General features: G+C 43.2%; 2 protein-coding genes and 1 pseudogene across 3 annotated transcripts; 1 reads left to right on the top strand and 2 right to left on the bottom strand.

Annotated features, from left to right (window-relative positions):
• Positions 1–4,560: 4,560 nt before the first annotated feature.
• On the bottom strand, positions 4,561–6,083 carry slc35a4 (solute carrier family 35 member A4). Its single transcript, XM_064954417.1, has one exon. It carries the CDS (start codon positions 6,079–6,081, stop codon positions 5,104–5,106), a length of 978 nt encoding a protein of 325 aa, XP_064810489.1. The 5' UTR covers positions 6,082–6,083; the 3' UTR covers positions 4,561–5,103.
• A 599-nt stretch (positions 6,084–6,682) lies between these two features.
• On the bottom strand, positions 6,683–9,000 carry LOC135526237 (SLC35A4 upstream open reading frame protein-like). 2 transcript variants are annotated; one of them, XM_064954419.1, is made up of 3 exons: positions 8,919–9,000; positions 7,099–7,197; positions 6,683–6,883 (listed from the first exon to the last, which is right to left on the bottom strand). In XM_064954419.1, the coding sequence occupies exons 1-3, from the start codon at positions 8,931–8,933 to the stop codon at positions 6,686–6,688; spliced, it is 312 nt and encodes a 103-aa protein (XP_064810491.1). In that variant the 5' UTR covers positions 8,934–9,000; the 3' UTR covers positions 6,683–6,685. The 2 variants fall into 2 exon arrangements, with proteins under 2 accessions (XP_064810491.1, XP_064810490.1); XM_064954418.1 differs by lacking the exon at positions 8,919–9,000 and adding an exon at positions 8,663–8,800.
• Positions 9,001–13,063: 4,063 nt separating this feature from the next.
• On the top strand, positions 13,064–17,893 carry LOC135527225 (HMG domain-containing protein 3-like; annotated as a pseudogene).
• The last annotated feature ends 2,408 nt before the right edge of the window (positions 17,894–20,301 follow it).

Raw genomic sequence — 20,301 nt, forward strand, 5'->3', positions numbered from 1 at the left:
TGTATCCAAATCCAGCTTTACACTTCTTCACAACAGTATCTCGGACCTGCCTGGTGTGTTCCTTATTCTTCATGATGCTCTCTGCGCTTTTAACGGACCTCTGAGACTATCACAGTGCAGGTGCATTCATACGGAGACTTGATTACACACAGGTGGATTGTATTTATCATCATTAGTCATTAGGCAATTTCTCGCATTGAATACCCTTCATTTTTCAGAACAAGAATAGGCCTATGAGTTTCAGAGCGAAGTCTGTTTCTGGCCATTTTGAGCCTGTAATCAAACCCACAAATGCTGATGCTCCAGATACTCGGGCCAGTTCTTTTCTCTGTAAATATCAATGATGTCGCTTTTGCTGCTGGTGATTTTCTGATCCTCCTCTACGCAGACGACACCATTCTGGCCCTTCTTTGGACACTGTTAACAAACCTCCAAACAAGCTTCAATGCCATACAACACGCCTTCTGTGACTTCCAATTGCTTTTAAATGCTAGTAAAACCAAATGCATGCTCTTCAACCGATTGCTGCCCGCACCCGCCCACCCGACTAGCATCACAACTCTGGACGGTTCTGACTTAGAATATGTGGACAACTACAAATACCAACTGTAGGTGTCTGGTTAGACTGTAAACTCTCCTTCCAGACTCACATTAAGCATCTCCAATCCAAAATTAAATCTGGAATCGGCTTCCTATTTCGCAACAAAGCCTCCTTCACTCATGCTGCCAAACATACACTCGTAAAACTGCCTTTCCTACCGATTCTTGACTTCGGCGATGTAATTTACAAAATAGCCTCCAACACTCTACTCAGCAAACTGGATGTTGTCTATCACTGTGTCATCCGTTTCGTCACCAAAGCCCAAAATACTACCCACCACTGCGACCTGTGTGCTCTCGTTGGCTGGCCCTCGCTACGTATTCGTCGCCAAACCCACTGGCTCCAGGTCATCTATAAGTCTTTGCTAGGCCTTATCTCAGCTCACTGGTCACCATAGCAACAACCCACCCGTAGCACGAGCTCCAGCAAGTATATTTCACTGGTCATCCCCAAAACCAACACTTCCTTTGGCCGCCTTTCTTTCCAGTTCTCTGCTGCGAATGACTGGAACGAATTGCGAAAATCACTGAAGCTGGAGACTTATATCTCCCTCTTTAACTTTAAGCATCAGCTGGCAGAGCAGCTTACCAATCAATCAACACAGCCAATCTGTAAATAGCACACCCAAACTACCTCATCCCCATATTGTTATTTATCTTCTTGCTCTTTTGCATCCCAGGATCTCTACTTGCACGTCATCATCTCCACATCTATCACTCTAGTGTTAATACTCAATTGTAATTATTTCACCTCTATGGCCTATTTATTGCCTTACATCCCTAATCTTCTACATTTGCATACACTGTACATATATTTTTATTTTGTGTTATTGACTGTATGTCTGTTTATGTGTAACTCTGTGTTGTTGTTTTTGTCACACTGCTTTGCTTTATCTTGCCCATGTAATGGTTTTCTTCCGCTGAAGGAGAGGAGGACCAAAATGCAGCGTGGTTAGTGTTCAACATCTTTAATATAGATGATAAACAAGAACACCATAAAATGTGTGAAACCGAAACAGTCCTATCTGGTGCAATGACACAAAGACAGAAGACATTCACCCACAAAATACCCAAAGAACATGGCTGCCTAAATATGGTTCCCAATCAGAGACAACGATAAACACCTGCCTCTAATTGAGAACCAAGCTGGGCAACCATAGACTTCCATAAACACCTAGACTAGAAAACACCCCATAAACATACAAAACCCCTAGACCAGAAAAAAACATAAATCCCCCATGTCACACCCTGACTGAACCAAAATAATAAAGAAAACAAAGATAACTAAGGCCAGGGCGTGACAGCCCAGGTCGCAGTTGTAAATGAGAACTTGTTTTCAACTGGTGAAATAAAAAATACTCAACTAGTCTAAAGAATGCCCGTTTTATTGCTTCTTTAATCAGGACAATGGTTTTCATCTGTGCTAACATAATTGCAAAAGGGTTGTCTAATGAACAATTATCCTTTTGAAATGATAAACTTGGATTAGCTAACACAACGTGCCATTGGAACACAGGAGTGATGGTTGCCGATAATGGGCCTCTGTACGCCTATGTTGATATTCCATAAAACATCTGCCGTTTCCAGCTACGATAGTTATTTACACCATTAACAATGTCTATACTGTATTTCTGATCAATTTTATGTTATTTTATTGCTTTTCTTTCAAAAACAAGGACATTTCTAAGTGACCACAAACTTTTGAAGGGTAGTGTAGGCTACCAATATTCCCAACTCCAGAGCATTAAAAAAAACTCCCATATTTCCTGTGGGATCATGCACTTGCTTACTCCTTAAAATTCACAGTTTTGATAGGCCTACCATTAAATTATGTGCAAAAACTATTCGACTCTTTTTGGAACGGCAAGCCAGACAAAATTAAACGGGCCTATTTATATAATGAATATGAATCCGGAAGGCAGAAATTATGAAATATTAAATATTTGAAAATGAAATAATCTCCAAAATATCACCATTTTTAAAACAACAAAAAATAGATACAAAATTCTTGCAATCAATAATGTTATATATATATATACGTATATATATATATATATATATATGGGGGATATAACCATCCCACCTCTGCATATTTTACTGTGAAGAGACAGAATAATTAGATCAGGAATGGCTGACAAATTGCAACATTTACTTGGAACTCTGTAAATAGCACTGCTGGGTGATTTGAAAAGTCAGTCAATCAATCAATAATATAATAATACTCTTAGAAAATGTGTTTCTTTTCATTTCCAATCTCTAGAAACTATGACAATAGAAAGGTTCAGAACTTTTATGAAACATCACAGTACATTAGAAAAATACTGTATATGTCAGCTATAAATCAAAACTAAATGGTCTTCAGAGATAGATGGGAGGGGTTGAGGGTAGCTGAAGGCTAGGAATAAAAACAAACAAAAGATTACTAATATAAAATATACTGTCCTTCAAATGTATGTAATATAATAAACAAGGAAAATATACATAATACATCTAAATGTATTTTAGATTCTTCAATGTAGCCACCCCTTTGCCTTAATTGCAGCTTTGCACGCTTTTGTCATTCTCTCATAATGAACAGCCATTGAACCTACACTATTCCAGCTTTGCTCAGGATTTGTACCTGATTCATCTAATCTTCTCAATTGAGGATTGTGATCCGTTATATCGGGTGTTAGGCCTATAGAATAGTGTAGAGATCAGAGGCCTATGTCGCTATGAACAGTGAATCCCAATAACTGTGTCTTTCCTTTTTCACAGAGGGGAGAGTAAGTGTGGAGAGGATGCAGGAGAGAGTGGGTACAATCCAGCAGCTAAAGGAAGCCCTGAGAGAGGAGGAGAAACAGGAGAGCAGTGAGAAATCTGACCACCCGGAACAGGTACCAGGAATACTCTACTGTTCTGTGAGGTTGAGAAGAACAAAGTGATCTGTCCCTAATGTAAAATATCTTCCTCCTTTGACAACTTGAGAACTGGTACCAGGCGGAGTACAACAGAGCACAGGAGCGGAGGAGGAAGATCAAAGAGGATCATGGGAGAGTGATACAGGAGGAGGTGGAAAAGATGGAAAGAGAGCTGGGGCAGGAACAGGTGACTAACACTTGAGATTGATTTAATCATGATAGTCCTCACATCTTAGACACTCAAACTGTCAAATGTCCTGCCTCCATAAATCTACCCCTATGGTCAGACTGAGGGCCCCCAGAGGGAGCTGTTGGTCCTGGGCAGAGAGAGACAGGTCCTGATTCTACAGATGGAGGCCCTGCACACTGAGGCCTCGGAGGCTGAGAGAGACCTGGAGACACAGTACCACAGACACCAGCATGAGCTTCACTCTCTTAGGGAGGAGAGTCTGCAGGTAAGGCCCTTACCTGCACTGCCATTGTTTGAACCAACCCTGCCTATCTTACCCATTTGTGCCAGTGTCACACCTTTCACCACCATACTAAGCTCTGACTCCCCCACCCCCAATCCCTTATCAGGTGTTCCGGGTTTTCCGCCAGGTAAGTGAGGAGCAGAGGAGGGTGTCAGAGGGCAGGTACAGGACTCTCCTGCTGGAGGCCATACAGGATGCAGTCTACCTGTCCTCTCAGAACCAACAGCTACAGGCAGACAACAAACAGCTCCGCAAAGGTGAGTTACACACCTGGATAAAACGTGTATAACATATTTCTGTCTCAGTATAGGCAGTTTACATCCTACTTTGAGAAGACTATTTTACATCACTTGAAATAATGGTGTATTTCATTACATACCTTGATTGGGTTTAAACCTAGTTCATCAGATTCTCTCTCTCTTTCTCCATAGCATTGGCAGAGCTAAAGGACATTCTGTGTGTGCAGGGTGACCTCAAGGGACAAAGAGTATCCCAGTAACAGTGAGGGGATGGGGAAATGTTTCTCATGGATTTATGGCATTTTATTTCTGATAGAAAATACCAAAGAAATAAAAGAGAAACAACCATTGAAATATTTATCTTTAATATATAGTATTGCATAAACACCTTCTGTACCTATACGTCTTGACATTGGCAGAGGTAATGATAAATGCTAATAGGATGATCATAGCACCACTCTTAAGAAGTGTTGGGTGACAACGTAGAAATAATGGAGACATACTACTCAAATCCAACTACCCATGATATATTGAAGAAAAGGCTTGAATGAATATGGAGGAATTTGATTGACCTGGATATCAAAGGCAAGTGAAAAGTAGGCAGTACATTATGCAGAACAGATAAAACAGTGATGGTGTGATGAAGGGCTCTGTAAGTCTCGGCTAAAGTGCAGCTTCTATTACATAATCAACAATCAAATTAGAAACTTCAAATAACTCAAACTAAATGGACCATTTGGGACATGAGATGAAAAATACTGGATCCGAATCACTAAAATAAAAATGCATTTCAAAAGGGAAAAGAACACTCCAACCAAAAAAAAACATTCCAACCTTAATGTCAATCAATGTCAACACATCATCTGGTAAAAAGTGCTGCCAGAGATTCTGCTAAAGGTAGTACAGATAGGCTGCCAGGCCAATCATAGAGGTGGGTAACAGGAATAAGGGGGTGAGCTGCAGGCCCAGTAGGGCCCAGGAGAGCAGAGCATTGACCAGCATAGAGCAAGAGATGACAAACAGTCTGGTGATGCCGCTGCCATGCTTCAGCACTACTGACATCAGCAGCCCGTTTGCTGCCTGCCCAGCGACAATGGCCCACACCACCCCTGAGTAACCCTCCAGGAAATCCTGTTCTCCCCCCATGCTTAAGAGGTGGGGGACCAAGTTGATGGCCAATCCAAACACGTACAGGTATAAGTTCTGCAGGCTTAGGGGTAGTCGCTGGCTCTTCAGCACCCGCTCTGTGTAGACGGCTGCCAGCCCTGAGATGAAGCAGTAAACCAGCACTAGAACAAGGCCCCAGGCTGTGATGTGAAGCCTGGAACTTGCCTGGTCCTCAGTTTGCCCTGGATACTCCAGATCCAGACTGCTGTAGCTGTGACACACCCCGGCCCCCATGAGGATCCCCAGGGCCAGCCACTGGGCGGACCGCAGCCTCTTCCCCAGGCAGGAGGAGTAGAGCAGGGCCGTGGATGCGATCTTCAAGTTGCTGAGGACCTGGAAGGAGCTGGGATCCATGTAGATCTGCATGAGGACTACCAGGTTGTTGTTGAAGGCATAGAGTGTGGCTGGGACTGCGTAGGGGGCCACGAGGGCCAGGGACAGGGGGGCACGCAGGGCAGACAGGTCCCCAGTCAGGAGCAGAGTTGCTAGGGACACCAAAAGCTTGGTTATCTCTATCAGAAGCACACAGGAGGAGGAGCTAAAGGGAACCCGCCCACCCACCTTGGTGAGGGTTATTAGGGGGGCATGAGAGCCATAGATCAGGACCATCAGTCCTAGGAGGACACCCCACTGGACCCTCTTCCTCCACCACCGCCTGTGACGGGATGGGGACCCGGACCTCACGTTATGGATCACAATCATTCTCAATACTGCATGTTATTAACACCCTGGGAATAAAAGTACAAATACAAACACCCTCTAAAATGGACAACAAAAATATTTTTTAAATCCCCTAAATTAGGCTAAATCTATTCAACCATAACATAATATTCTCAAGATGTGTTCATATTCTAAGCCGATAAAAGTTATTTGTGATTACAAAACACGAAAGCACCACTGTCTTGCTGTTAACACCCTTGATTCAAAATCAATTAGATGGCTGCTGTACTTGGCAACTTTACTAAGGCAAGCAGTCAAATATCCCTGCAATGTAACCTTACACTCAAAGAACAGAAACTTTTACACACTTTATAATCTGATTCACAGAGATCAGCAGAGAGAATAGCAGATGTTCCCAGGGAACTGAATGTAGATTTACGCTTTAACCTTTGAACAATAACCCAAAACAAACCGAGGCTTTCACACTGGACCCCTCAACGGACACGTCAAAATTCAGTTAAATCCACATTTCCTTTGTGCTGTATACACAATAGAGAGCCTCTGAAAAGGGAGCATCTACAGAAGTGGTGGTTGTGTCCTTAACCTTAGGCAGTTAGAAGATGACGCCTAGGCCTGGTTCTTCCCATTACTTTGGTCCTTTTCTAAACAAACTCATATAGTCCTTCAGAGTGCTGTCAATGTTGGGCACCTGATAGTTCTGTGCAGCATAGATGCCTGTGAATGTTCCTAGTAGCACTCCTATGATAGCTGAGGAGCGGAGCTTGGCCACCACGTACCCGGCCAGGAACCCCTTCAAAAAGGGAGATGCCAGCACAGAGCCCCCCTGGGAGAGAACAGGAAACACCAGTCAGGACAAAGTATGCACACAATAAATAGAATATATGGCATGCTTTTATGACTCTCGTTTAATAAGCAATCATTAGTTGATTCTTCTATTACTGTTTCAGGACTGACCTGAGGTTCATGGTTTGTCTGCTGTCCTGTTTCATAAGGTGACATTTCACCTACTTTCTAACATTGGATAACAACATACTGTACCTGTGGAATTCCTGCTGCAAATTCAGTCTCCACACGCTTCTGGATATCTTCCAGTTGATTCTTGAGCTGGTTGAGATCCTTCATCTGCTTGAAAGGATCCTAGAACAAATGCAAGTAAGTTACACTGACTGGCAATCAATGAACTTAGGTAACACTTCCTGAAGCGCCTGTCAATTTCTGTCACTGCCCCTCAGTTAATGCCTTCTATTCAGTCTATGCATGCATATGACAGTGACCAGGGCTGTGTTCATTATTCTGATTATGTACAAAACGTTTTGTAACAGAAACGGTTTACTACAAATGGAAAACGTTTTTCAACGAAAACGAGAGCTTCTATTGGACAAATTCAGGTAGGTCCCGCCCTGTTTAGTTCCATTTGCTCGGTTTGCTCTTAAACTTCTTTGATGGGGTTTAACGACAGGATTTCACCGATAGGATTTCTTGCTTCAATAATTAGCTGGTTGATAAACTGAATCAGGTTAGCTACAACTGGGGTTGGAGCGAAAACCTACAGGAAGGTAGCTCTCCAGGAACAAGGTTGGAGAGCCCCAACATAGGACATCAACAGCCAGCCAGGGTTTCATTAAATAGGCTACAGGCAATAACTTGCGATTGCGCATTTAGACCTAATTAAACTGATGCATTTGGCCTTGTTCAACTTCAATTCACTGGTATTATGAAGAATAACTTAGCCATACTGTAGGTGAATTTACGAGGCATTGCTAGATACAGATTACCGGTTCTGACTGTCTCGCTGCCTGCCCCGATCCTCTTTCTCTTCACTATGAAAAACGCTAGTGTTTGGTCTTCGGTCTGTTGAGTGTAGAATAGTTCAGCCTACTCATTTGGTAAATTTACCCAACACATTGTAATCCGCGAAATACAGCATTGCGATAGCTTATAGCCTACTTTTTATTTATTTATTTATTACCGATGCACCGTTCTGACGGTCTTCCTGGTGGCCGACATGCCTAAGCCTGGCTGTGCTCCTCCCATCTCTTTTAATTTATTTTACCAGGTAAATTGACTTAACACATACTTTATAGCAACGACCTGTGGAATAGTTACAGGGAAGAAGAGACGAATGAGCCAATTGGACGCTGGGATGATTAGTATGAGGGCCGAAATGGGAATGTGGCCAGCGAACGATTCGATATTTTGTGTTCTAGAAATAGACTACGCAAAATAGTTTCCTCCCCTGCAAAAAATACTGACGTTCAGGGAGATTGACAACCAGAAATGGGAGTTGACGCGCCAAGAGTCTACTCCCCACCATTACTTGATAAACGCCCTGCTACGAAAATCCATACAGGAAACATTCCACCGGTATCTTTGAGTCTTAAAACAAGCTTCGTATGCTCCGCAGACACACACAAAATCTAAATAACACCACATCTTGTGACTGTCACCCAGATTTTCCTCGAGACGTTAAACGGATTTCCAAAGTAAGTTAGCATTGATCCAAAACCCTCACTCCGACCTAAAAACGAGTATAAGTAGTTTACAGCACAGTTTTACTTCTATTGGTTTCATTTCTTTGCCACTGCAACCCATTCATTCTCACTTTCTGTGCGATTAGTTTCATCCGACTCACTAGCTGCAGTCTCAAAACAAAACCTGTTTTTCCGCCATCTTCTCCTTGCTTCTTAAACCGTTTCCGTAATGAATAACGTTACGTCCCCTGACAACTTACCAACACACCGTGCCTATCTTGTTTTAAGTTAAAGCTAGTTGGTTTATGACTAGATCATGCTACTCTTAAATAGCGCGTTTTCTGACAAGACACTTAAAAAAGATTGAAGACAAAAAACAGTACTCACCTTGTCACCCGCCATTTTTGTTTTAAGTGAATGCTCTGTGATCTACTCATATGCCTAGGATGCACCGCCACGTCAGAACGATTACTTTTGCCTGGAACGCTATTTGCTTGTGGGCAAAGTTGCACTGATTGCAAGTCAGCTAGCTGTTTTACCTCTCAACCATCGAGGCTGGATATAGTTAGGGCACACTGATCCTAGATCTGTGCCTATGGAAATTTGAAAATTGTAGTTGCTGTTAGTCCTCTGTAGCATGCTTGGATTAAATTCAGATATTATTCCCGTGCTATCATTTCCTGGGTATGTGTCATAATTGATTTTACCCCACATGCACTGTCAGGGATAGGTTGCTGTGTTATCTAGACTAGTGGAAACCGTAGTTTCTCCTTCTTCTATGATGTAATGGCGGTCCGCAAACCAACGTTTAAGGTACATGCTGCCACCGACTGTGCTGAAGTGTGTGTGGTCAATCACGTTTTACAATATTTCTAAATCCTCCTATCTAACTCAGTACTTCTGAGAAAATAAAAAAGAGCCCTACTAACATCTAATAGACCCTACCCCATCCCCCAAATCCCTTCCAAACCCCCGAACCCCGTCCAACCTCAATAATCCCACACTTCAATCTTTCCCTCTCTTCAACATACTTACAACAATATAACAACACATGCTACACCGTTTCATCGACCAGACACAAACCATTAACATGCTTGCCAAACAGATGTTGTGGCGAGTTCAACGTACAATGTCCTAAGTGCAATCGAGCAAACACCACCTCTTCCTTCCTAATCTGACCTTCAACTCTTGGTCCACCAACCTTTCTTTGGAAGGCATATAGATGCCGGCCTTTGGGTTCAGTCCCATCTCTTCTGCCACACATCTATCAAAATGTCTCTGATCTTACATTTGGCCTCACCTCCACCCAGTGGAACATTAATATCAATTATCTCTCAATTATTTCAAAAATATTTTGGCTAACTGGTCTACAACTTCTTTCCCTTCCACACCCGGCTGTGCTTGGACCCAGCAGAATCTCATTAATACACCTATTCTCCATAACAACATTAATACCTTCAATAGTCGGTCACTCCTATTAGATTTACCAGATGATAAACTATTCAATACAGACAAAGAATCAGAGCATACTATAATTCTAACAACTTGTACGTACTCCACCTAGTGGAGGGCAACTATTATCGCCAACAGTTCATCTTGTGGCGGCAGGTAGCCTAGTGGTTAGAGCATTGGGCAAGTAACCGAAAGGTTGCTGGATTGAATCCTCGACCTGACAAGGTAAAAAAAAAAAAGTTTGTTCTGTCCCCGAACAAAGCAGTTAACCCACTGTTACCCAGTAGGCCGTCATTGTAAATAAGAATATGTTCTTAACTGACTTGCCTGGTTTAAGGTGTCCTTTGAAACAACACATTTGTGAAAGCAAGATTTCTGAACAGGTCTCATATCCGTGTCAGGACCAACATAAGCAACATTTCCAACAGTAGGTCCACTTGTTCCAGGAGTAACCCTGTTATCTCCATCATTCTGCCTAAATAGTTCCCCCAATCTGCCTTGCAGCCTTTACATATAACACACTATGAGTGATGTTATATCTTTGGTCCTTTCTAGCCTCTTTCTGCACCTGGCATCCACCAAATGCTGCACTGTTTTCCTCCCCACAGTTACAACATTTAACCTTGACATTGTTCCCACATTCACCATAATCATAACCGCCACACTTGGCACATATTTTCTTTCCTTTGCACAGAGCCTCTACCTTTCCCATTATTTGGCATTTAAAACACCATCGAGGTGGAGCAAATTCTAACAGTGAAAGCCAGGAAGCCCATCTGTACTTTCTTAGGTACAAACTTCTCAAACATTAATACTGACAGGCTTTTACTTCTCTGCCCCTCTTTCTTACTGAACAGTATTTTGGCTTCAACCACTATACCCCCCATTACTTTTGTTTTTCAGTACCTTCACTCTCTTCACGTTCTCAACACTAGAAGTGCCACTGCTGGCAGCAGTGCTTATAGCAGGGCCATTCGTTCTCCTTTTCCTTTTCACCACAGACCATCTAGGTCGATGCAGTTTTCTCTCACAACACAATGCTACATATGTCTCAAGTTTTGAGGGAGCAGTGCAATTGGCATGCTGACTGCAGGAATATTTATTTTATTTATTTAGGCAAGTAAGTTTAAGAACAAATTCATATTTACAATGGCGGACTACCCCGGCCAAACACTAACCCAGACGACGCTGGGCCAATTGTGCGCCACCCTATGGGACTCCCAATCACGGCCGGTTGTAATACAGCCTGGAATTGAACCAGGGTCTGTAGTGACACATCTAGTACTGAGATGCAGTGCTTTAGACTGCTGCACCACTCGGGAGTCTAATGTCCGCCAGAGCTGTTGCCCGATAATTTAATATTCATTTCTCTACCATGAGCCGCCTCCAACGTTGTTTTGGAGATTTTTGTCATATGTCCAACTGGCCTCACAACCGCAGGCCACGTGTATGGCGTTGTGTGGCCAAGCGGTTTGCTGATGTCAACGTTGTGAACAAATTACCCCATGGTGGCTGTGGGATTATGGTATGGGCAGGCATAAGCTATGGACAACAAACACAATTGCATTTTATAGATGGCAATTTGAATGCAGTTACCGTGACGAGATTCTGAGGCCCATTGTCGTGCCATTCATCTGCCCCCAACACCTCATGTTTCAGCATGATAATGCACAGCCCCATGTCGCAAGGATCTGTACACATTTCCTGGAAGCTGAAAATGTCCCAGTCCATATCTGTATTCACAGTCATTTGAAATACAGTGCCTTGCGAAAGTATTCGGCCCCCTTGAACTTTGCGACCTTATGTCCCATTTCAGGCTTCAAACATAAAGATATAAAACTGTATTTTTTTGTGAAGAATCAACAACAAGTGGGACACAATCATGAAGTGGAACGACATTTATACAATCCACCTTGATTACACACAGGTGGATTGTATTTATCATCATTAGTCATTTAGGTCAACATTGGATCATTCAGAGATCCTCACTGAACTTCTGGAGTTTGCTGCACTGAAAGTAAAGGGGCTGAATAATTTTGCACGCCCAATTTTTCAGTTTTTGATTTGTTAAAAACGTTTGAAATATCCAATAAATGTCGTTCCACTTCATGATTGTGTCCCAGTTGTTGTTGATTCTTCACAAAAAAATACAGTTTTATATCTTTATGTTTGAAGCCTGAAATGTGGCAAAAGGTCGCAAAGTTCAAGGGGGCCGAATACTTTCGCAAGGCACATAGATTACATAGACATAGATGTATAGATGTACATAGATTAGGGCATAATTCATTTATTTCATTTGACTGATTTCCTTATATGAACTGTAACTCAGTCAAATTTTGTTGCATGTTGTGTTTTATATTTTTGTTCAGTATAGTTTGAAAATATATTTTATGGAAAGAGATGCTGTATGTTTGTGAACCATGCTGTTTGATTTGAGAGGGCGCTCCTCCCTCACTGCCTTTGAACATTCACGTCATGGGCCATAGACCAGTGCACTGCGGTTCAGGTTAATCGAACGCTGCCAAGGATTACAATTGAGTTCGCACAGTTACTACAGTATGACCTTTAATCTCTTGTTTTGAAGGACATACAGTTATCTACATCCCCATAACATATATTTGATAGCCTACATAGGCTACTGATCTAGAATGTCCCTATCTTGATTGTAGGAGTATTAAATGAAGGAATGTACATAATATGTAGCCCTAATACCAATCCCCTTGTCATTTTGATTCTGTTTCGCATGGACACAGAATGAATTAATAAATCATGATGTCACTAAACTTCCCAAGGCTCTCCTCGGTTCCCTGTAGCCATGGAAACCATGGGGGTGTATGAGGAGACTAATACAGGGCGTCAGAGGAGGTGCAGAGCTGCTACACTCTCATGGAGGTCAAATCTCCAAAGAAGAGGAAGAAGAACAAGGCTCAGCAGGGGGAGATCATGTAGAAACCCCAAAAGCCCAGGTAGTCTACTCTACTGCACCCAAACAGTCAATGCAGATGACATACTCACTATTTTCACACTGTCTGAGTGCACCTGATTTAGATTGCTCGGGTAGACGGAGCAAGCTAAATCAAATGACCCAATCTTTGTGTTGAGTTGACTGCTGTATCAGTCAAGATATCAATTATTTATAGTTTGACCTTTCACCTCCAGATCAACCTACCTGCTGTACTACTTTGACATGCGCCAGACCATACAGCAGGACTTCCCCAGCCTGCACCAGTCTGAGATCATCAAGAGGATCAGTGGGTGTTGGAAGAGGCTCAACGTGGCAGACAAGGGCTACTACCTGGAGAAGGCCAAGCTGGAGAAGGAAGGGACGGACACTGTACGGTTACCTCATATTTCTACCAGTGTGTCTTCTGTCTAAGATAGTGTGGTCAAGAAAAACTCCTGGCCCTAGTCTTAAAGATAACACCAGTCCTTCTTCTCTCTGTGTCCTCCGTAGACATCGCTGGGCCCTTCCAAGGAGCTCCCAGGCTTTGTAGGATCCTCCCCGGGGCCAACTACATCCTCCTGCCTAAGGGGGCCACGGACAGGTTCCCAACTGGAGGTATGTATGGAGGGTGAAGTGACAATGTCAATTTATTGGTAGGAAAATAAAGAGTCATATACTTAAACAGTTCAGACTAGGTGTGCCACAAATGTTCCATGTTTCAGGTGAAGACGACTCCAGTGGAAGGTGCAGCCCCTTTTTTTATTTTATTTTACCTTTATTTAACCAGGCAAGTCAGTTAAGAACAAATTCTTATTTTCAATGATGGCCTAGGAACAGTGGGTTAACTGCCTGTTCAGGGGCAGAACGACAGATTTGTACCTTGTCAGCTCGGGGGTTTGAGCTTGCAACATTCCGGTTACTAGTCCAACGCTCTAACCACTAGGCCACCCTGCCGCCCTTCAAGACTTCTCCCCAGAAACAACCAACCAACCCTGGGGACACCCCTGAGACTGGTGTGCCTCCCTCTGATGACCAGACAGCCCCTCCCAGTAATGTGCCTGGAGGGTGGGATAGGACCACTGGAGTCCGGAAGACAGATGCACCGTGCAGTGACAGCAGGGTCATCACCAGAGAGGGTTAGAGCCAACAGCCAGGGAATCATACTGCCTACTGCAGTGGTGTCAGGGACTCAGACATCTACTATGATGTGAGCATTACCATGGATAATGTAATTTAATTTATCCTTTATTTTTTTTACATTTTACCTAGGTGGTCACACTGAGAATCTATTTTTCAAACAAGCCCTGTGAGTATTTCTCTTAGTGGGCTTCAAGTTTCAATTGTTAAAAGTTATTTAAAGTGTAAATTCTGGATGCGTTTGAGCTGAGCTTGGGCTGGAACACTTGTCACTGGTGCCAGTGTCAAAGTTCAGGAGAGGAACAGTGAGGAACAGGTCAATCGTGATCTGTGAGAGCCATCCTCTCCGCCCCTTTCAACACAGTTGGGCACTACTGTGGACAGATGCGACAGCCCTATTTCATTACTTTGACATGATTGGATTAATGCTTCTTTGTGGTGTAAACACACATGCCTAAAACTGTTGTTATTTGTCTGAAACTAGGCCATGCCTTAGTCCAGTGGATTACTCTCCCTCCTGACAAAGGAAAAGTTGCGAAGACAACGAAGCAGCCATAATATGGCTGTAGATATCCAGCTGTTTTTAAAATTATATTATGTACCTATAAAATAACATAAATCTACCTCCACACTAGTTAGTGGGACATTTTTAACTACATTTTGGGGAGCATAAGCCATACACACGTTTCTTTTGCAGGGCTCAGTGTTGTCTGTTGGAGTGTGACAATGTTGACCTTTCTGTATTACTCCCACTCTATGTTGGCTCATAGTATGACATGTGTCCTCTGTGTGACTGTCTCTTCCTCCTTTGTCAGGACCTAAGTCTGTCTACGGCGCAGGGCAGGGGTCGCTGTGAGAACCCGTCATGTGGCTACATATATAAGAACAGTATACAGAGAGCCCCTGCTGTGGATGGGAACTGTGTAGGAAGAAAGGCAATGGAAACATGGCACAGGTCAGTCTGGAGGGCAGGACCATGCACACGTAAACAAAAAATAATAATAATATCATAACATACCTTTAGTGAACATTTCCTTTTTCTTTTAGCAGAGACCTATTTATTTCTGCAACAACACACTCACTTTTGGCACCCAGACCTCCACAAGGAGTCTCTAGACCACGTTGAGACTAGGACATCCATGCCGGCCAAACCCTTCCCTATCCCGGAGGACGCAGTGCCAGATGTGCGTCGCCTCATGGGTTTCTCAGATCACGGCCGGCTGTGACACTGCCTGGGATGTGTGGATATTTTAAGTAGTATATGGTGGTTAACTAGAGGCTAGACTATCTGTGTTGTTGCTACCACCTGAGGAAGGGATGGAGTTATGTCGGATCGAAGATCATTGATGCCGTGGCACCTCTCTGTCTTTCTGCCTCTCTGCTGCACATATGAGCCAACCAGACCAAATATTGACGCTGAGGTTCAGTAAAACAAGTGTGGTCAAGTGTTATGCTGCTGTGGCAGTACTGTTGCTAACTACACACACTCGACTGGTGACCACATCTCAAGCCATGTTTGTTTGGATACCGGGCGTTCGCAATCTAATATAAAATTGTTTGTGATGTTTTAGTGTTGCTGTTTGTCTCGCTGTTAGCATCTGAATTCTCCCTTACTCTTCTCTAACCTCATCTCTCTGCTCTCATCCTCTCTCACTTCTTTTCCCTCGTTCCTCTTCTACTTCTCCATCCCTCTGTCTCCTGTATCCCTACCTCTCCCTCCACCCCTCCCTTTCCCCCTCCTGCACTGTTTCTCTTATGCTCGCTCACTCCCTCCCTTCCATCCCCCTATCCTCCCCTCTCTCTCTCTCTCTCTCTCTCTCTCTCTCTCTCTCTCTCTCTCTTTATTTATCTATCTCTCCCTCTCTCAGGGTGGTTCAGTAGCTCTGTTAGACGCATACCAGACCCTGTCCTCAGCCCAGAGGGAGCTCCAGCGCAAGTCCACCCTGCAGCTGCTACACCATGCCCTGCAGATCTCAGAGAGTGAGGCTGAGCTCCACGACACCCTGGCCCACATCCAGGAGCTCAACTCCACCCAGGTGGTCCTCAATACCACCCAGGCTGGGGACCAGGAGTTGGAGGAGGACCAGGGAGGCCTGGGGAGGTGCAGGTCCAGTCAGGCTGGCCAAGGTTCTATGAGTCTACAGCCACACACTGTGCTCTATGTCACTATCCCTGTTTATGGGAGGACAGAGGTGAGAAGATTTGTTTGAGTAGTTTTGGTTTTGTTTCAGCTCAATGGTTGGTCACTGTTTCACATTTCTGGTGTTTTGTACAATAGTTTGGTTTAAAGCTGGAATCATCAATGATGAAACGGCCACTTCCGTTTGGGATATTACAACAACAAAGAAGTTGATACACTGATCCAGACAGCCTATTTCCAGCTGAATGTGACCAATAGCATTTGATTTGAAGGTGTGTCTCATCATTTGATTTGAAGGTGTGGCCCTACACAGCTTCACCGACCTCCACCCAGGTCTGTTCAACATTGGCAACAGGTTGTTGGTGAGTGTGGATCTATTCTTTAAAATCTGGAGCCAGCTCAGACTGGGCGAGCATCCTAACCAGGCAGTCAGGACAAATCCTTGACCACATCCACAACCACCCTGGTAAGACTCGCTTGGAGCAACTGACAGTTCAGATGGTTTTGAGCTATTACTCTTGTCCATGTTCACCCATCTCTAACTTCATCTATTCTCTCTCTTTTCTTTCTCCTCTCTTCATCCAACCCTCTCTCTCCCTCTTATTTTTTACTCATCCTCCATTCCTCTTTCCTCCTCTTAACCCTCAATCTGCTTGTCCCCCCCCCTCTCTCCTCCTCCCTCCGTCGATCAGTCAAATCTCTGAGACCCGGGGAGTTGGCCAATGTCCAGGAGCTGCTGGTCAGTGGCTACTGGGCCTTTGAGTGTCTGACGGCGAGGGACTACAATGACATGAACTGTGGTGTGTGTGTGGCATCGCCCCCAAGATGGAGATGTACCAGCGGTAATACAAACAACGTGCTGGAGCTCAGGAATGTGGAGGTGAGAGCGGATAGAGACTGGGTGGGCAGGGAGGGTCTGCAAAGAGACGTGCATATTTCTGTGTATTTTTGTGTATTTTAACATGCATTTATTTATGTGTACTGTAGTTGTAAATGTGTGTATTGTCTCTCAATGTGTATTGTGTACACAGGGCTCACCTCGGTCTCAGTGTTGTTAGAAGAGCCACAGATCCTACAGCCGTAAAAATAGAGATATTTAGTAGTCCTTTTTTGCATACATTTTTCATGTGTCCTCTGTGGTTTATTTAGTTTGTTTTAGCCTGGTTTGTTTTCAGGACTTTCAAGCTGTGTCTGCATGCATTGTGTTGTATTTATGTGGATACCTGTGTTTCTCCCTCTTCCCTCCCTCCTGTAGTTTACGTGGCCAGACTTCGGGGCTCCACCCACTGAGGAGTTGCTCCACTGTCATCAACACAGAGAAGGACAAGGCCCTACTACTCACACAACACAGGTAAGTAGTCACTACAGCTCTCTGGCTGTAGATTTTTGATTTTTGATTCATTATCATTCAGTGTTTATCCAAAAAGTAACTAAAATGTTTATTCACATCAAGTAGAAAAAACACTGTTGCACAATATCAGGACACAAATAATGCCCACTACTTACTGATTACATGTTGTGTGGGTTCCGGCTGACCCGTCAGTTGTGGTGCGTCTGATCCACGAGGGCCAGCTCAGACCATACCGGTTGGACGAGCACAGTGCAGAGGAGCTCAAAGTCATACGGGACTGCTGTGGAGAGATGGCTGCAACCAGAGAGCAACAGGGTAGGGACCCTGTGTTGGTGTAAGTGATGTCTCTATGTGTGTTTATTTCTGTTTTGATTGTGTTTGTGTGTGTTTAGGAGATTGATACGTGTCTCTTTTATCTCTGACAGGATGAGTTGCTGGTCTCTCTGATCTCCCTGTATATACGTGTTCAGAACGGCCTCTTCACGACACCCTCCACACCTCACCGCAGGCGAGCTGTCCAGGATCGGCTTCCATCAGTTGGCCGCATACAACTCACCAGTCAATCCATCCAGTAGAATATCAATCAATCGATCAGTCAATCAGTTATCCACCATAATCCATTCTACTATTACTCAGTTAATAATCAACCTGTCAATCAACCATTCAGTCTGTCAGTCTATGAAAAAGGCTAGCTAGACAACCATGCCTCAACAACATTTACTAAATCTATTGACATGACAAACAGACAAATTGTATTGGGAGGCCTTCAATGTCAGGTGCAAAAAGAGATGCTTAAGTGTTTTCAAAGAAGCAGAGGTGTTGCTGCTAACCAGACTCATAGTCTGTAACTTATTCTCTCATCAGTCCAGCGGAGAATTTGGTGGCTTGAAATTCGTCTAAATAACGGCAATTCATTTTCTTTGTGAGAGAAGAGGAACCTATGAAGAGTCTAAATTTGAACGCTACTACAGTTACTGCCCTCTGCTTTACTTTGACTGAAGGAATGTTCACAGTTTTAGAATAGAGCATATTGTCCATGTTGACTAACTTCAATCTTGGAGTGCTTAATGTTTGGTCTAGACATCTATTATGATTTAATAACTGTGTGTATTTAATGACCTCTCGTGCTTTGTCATTATCAGTGAGACTGTTCTGATGTTTTATCCTCTGCTTTGAACGTAAATGTTTTCAAAGATTCAAGTAGACAGCCTTTCTCATCTGCCTTTCTCATCACATCATGACAGATGTGAAAGGACTACAGGAGACTGTGCCTAAACTCCAGTTGAAAGAGTGGCTCCAAATGTCAGGACTGTTCTATCTCAGCTGCTCGAACGGAATTTCAAGAGAACAATCAGTGGATTTTATTAATGCCCCGTAATGAGTAGGATTCTGTGTTTTCACATGCGAAAGGCATTACTTTTGATTTAAAAAAAAACGCTTTATCTGCCTTCACAATGAAAAATAGTTTTATAACTCAAACATATTTTATGGAAAACGGTTCAACCCGGGGAAGCTTAAATGATGACATTTCCTGAGTGGTTTTGCTCAAGACTTTCTAAATAAAGTGAAAAAGTATTTATTTATGTTGAATCAAGTTCCTGTGGTTTTGTTTGGGGTGATTCTTACTTCCTATTTAGGTGGTCTGGTATTGCTCAACCTGCCATGACAACATGGAATGAAACTTCAGAAGAACGCAGAGAAGACATTATTGTATCCAAAATGGGGACTGAGTTTAAAACTCACAGGAATGTAGCATTTTGTTCCCTGTTGTGGTCCTATTTGTTCTTTCTTAGGACGTACAATAGAGTATCTAGGCTGAAATGTTTTGTTTTTGAAGGCGAGGGTAAATGGAAAATTACATATTTCCAAGGAAAGCCAGAAAAATATATTTATTCAAGTTTCAGAGTTTTCGACACATTGTCTGTGAATGTAATTACTGTCCTTGCAGAAACCATACTGTGATTGGATAAACTAAAAGGATAACCCACAAATTATTTGTCCTTTGCCTTCAAGCAGTAAAGTAAAAATAACATTTACATTACACTGAGTATCCCAAACCTTAGGACCACCGTCCTAACATTGAGTTGCACCCCCACCTCTACAAGGTGTCGAAAGCGTTTCACAGGGATGCTGGCCCGTGTTAACTCCAATGCTTCCTACAGTTGTGTCAAGTTGGCTGGATGTCCTTTGGGTGGTGGACCGTTCTTGATACACATGGGAAACTGTTGAGCATGAAACTCAGCAGCATTGCAATTCTTGACACAAACCGGTGCACCTGGCACCTACTAACATACCCCATTCAAAGGCAATTACATTTTTGTCTTGCACATTCACCCTTGGAGTGGCACATAATCCATGTTTCAATTGTCTCAATGCTTAAAAATCCTTCTTTAACCTTCCTCCCCATTCATCTATACTGATTTGAAGTGGATTTAACAAGTGACATCAATAAGGGATCATGGCTTTCACCTGGTCAGTCTGTCATGGAAAGAGCAAGTGTTCTTAATTTTTGGTATACTCAATGGATATCATACATACAGTTAAAGGGACATTTCAAAATGTTTCACTTCATATTCATCATCTCCAGCACCACCACCACAACATCAACTTATGTGAAAATTGTGCATTTCTATATTTTGTAGTAAAAAAGATAGTGGAAGACAAGGCTGGACTTACATGAAGCAACTTTCACGACATTTTCGCTACAGTTGCAGGTTGCAAGTGACATCATCTCAAGCAACTTTGC

Source organism: Oncorhynchus masou, chromosome 32, assembly GCF_036934945.1.
Source record: "Oncorhynchus masou masou isolate Uvic2021 chromosome 32, UVic_Omas_1.1, whole genome shotgun sequence".
Lineage (NCBI taxonomy): Eukaryota > Metazoa > Chordata > Actinopteri > Salmoniformes > Salmonidae > Oncorhynchus > Oncorhynchus masou.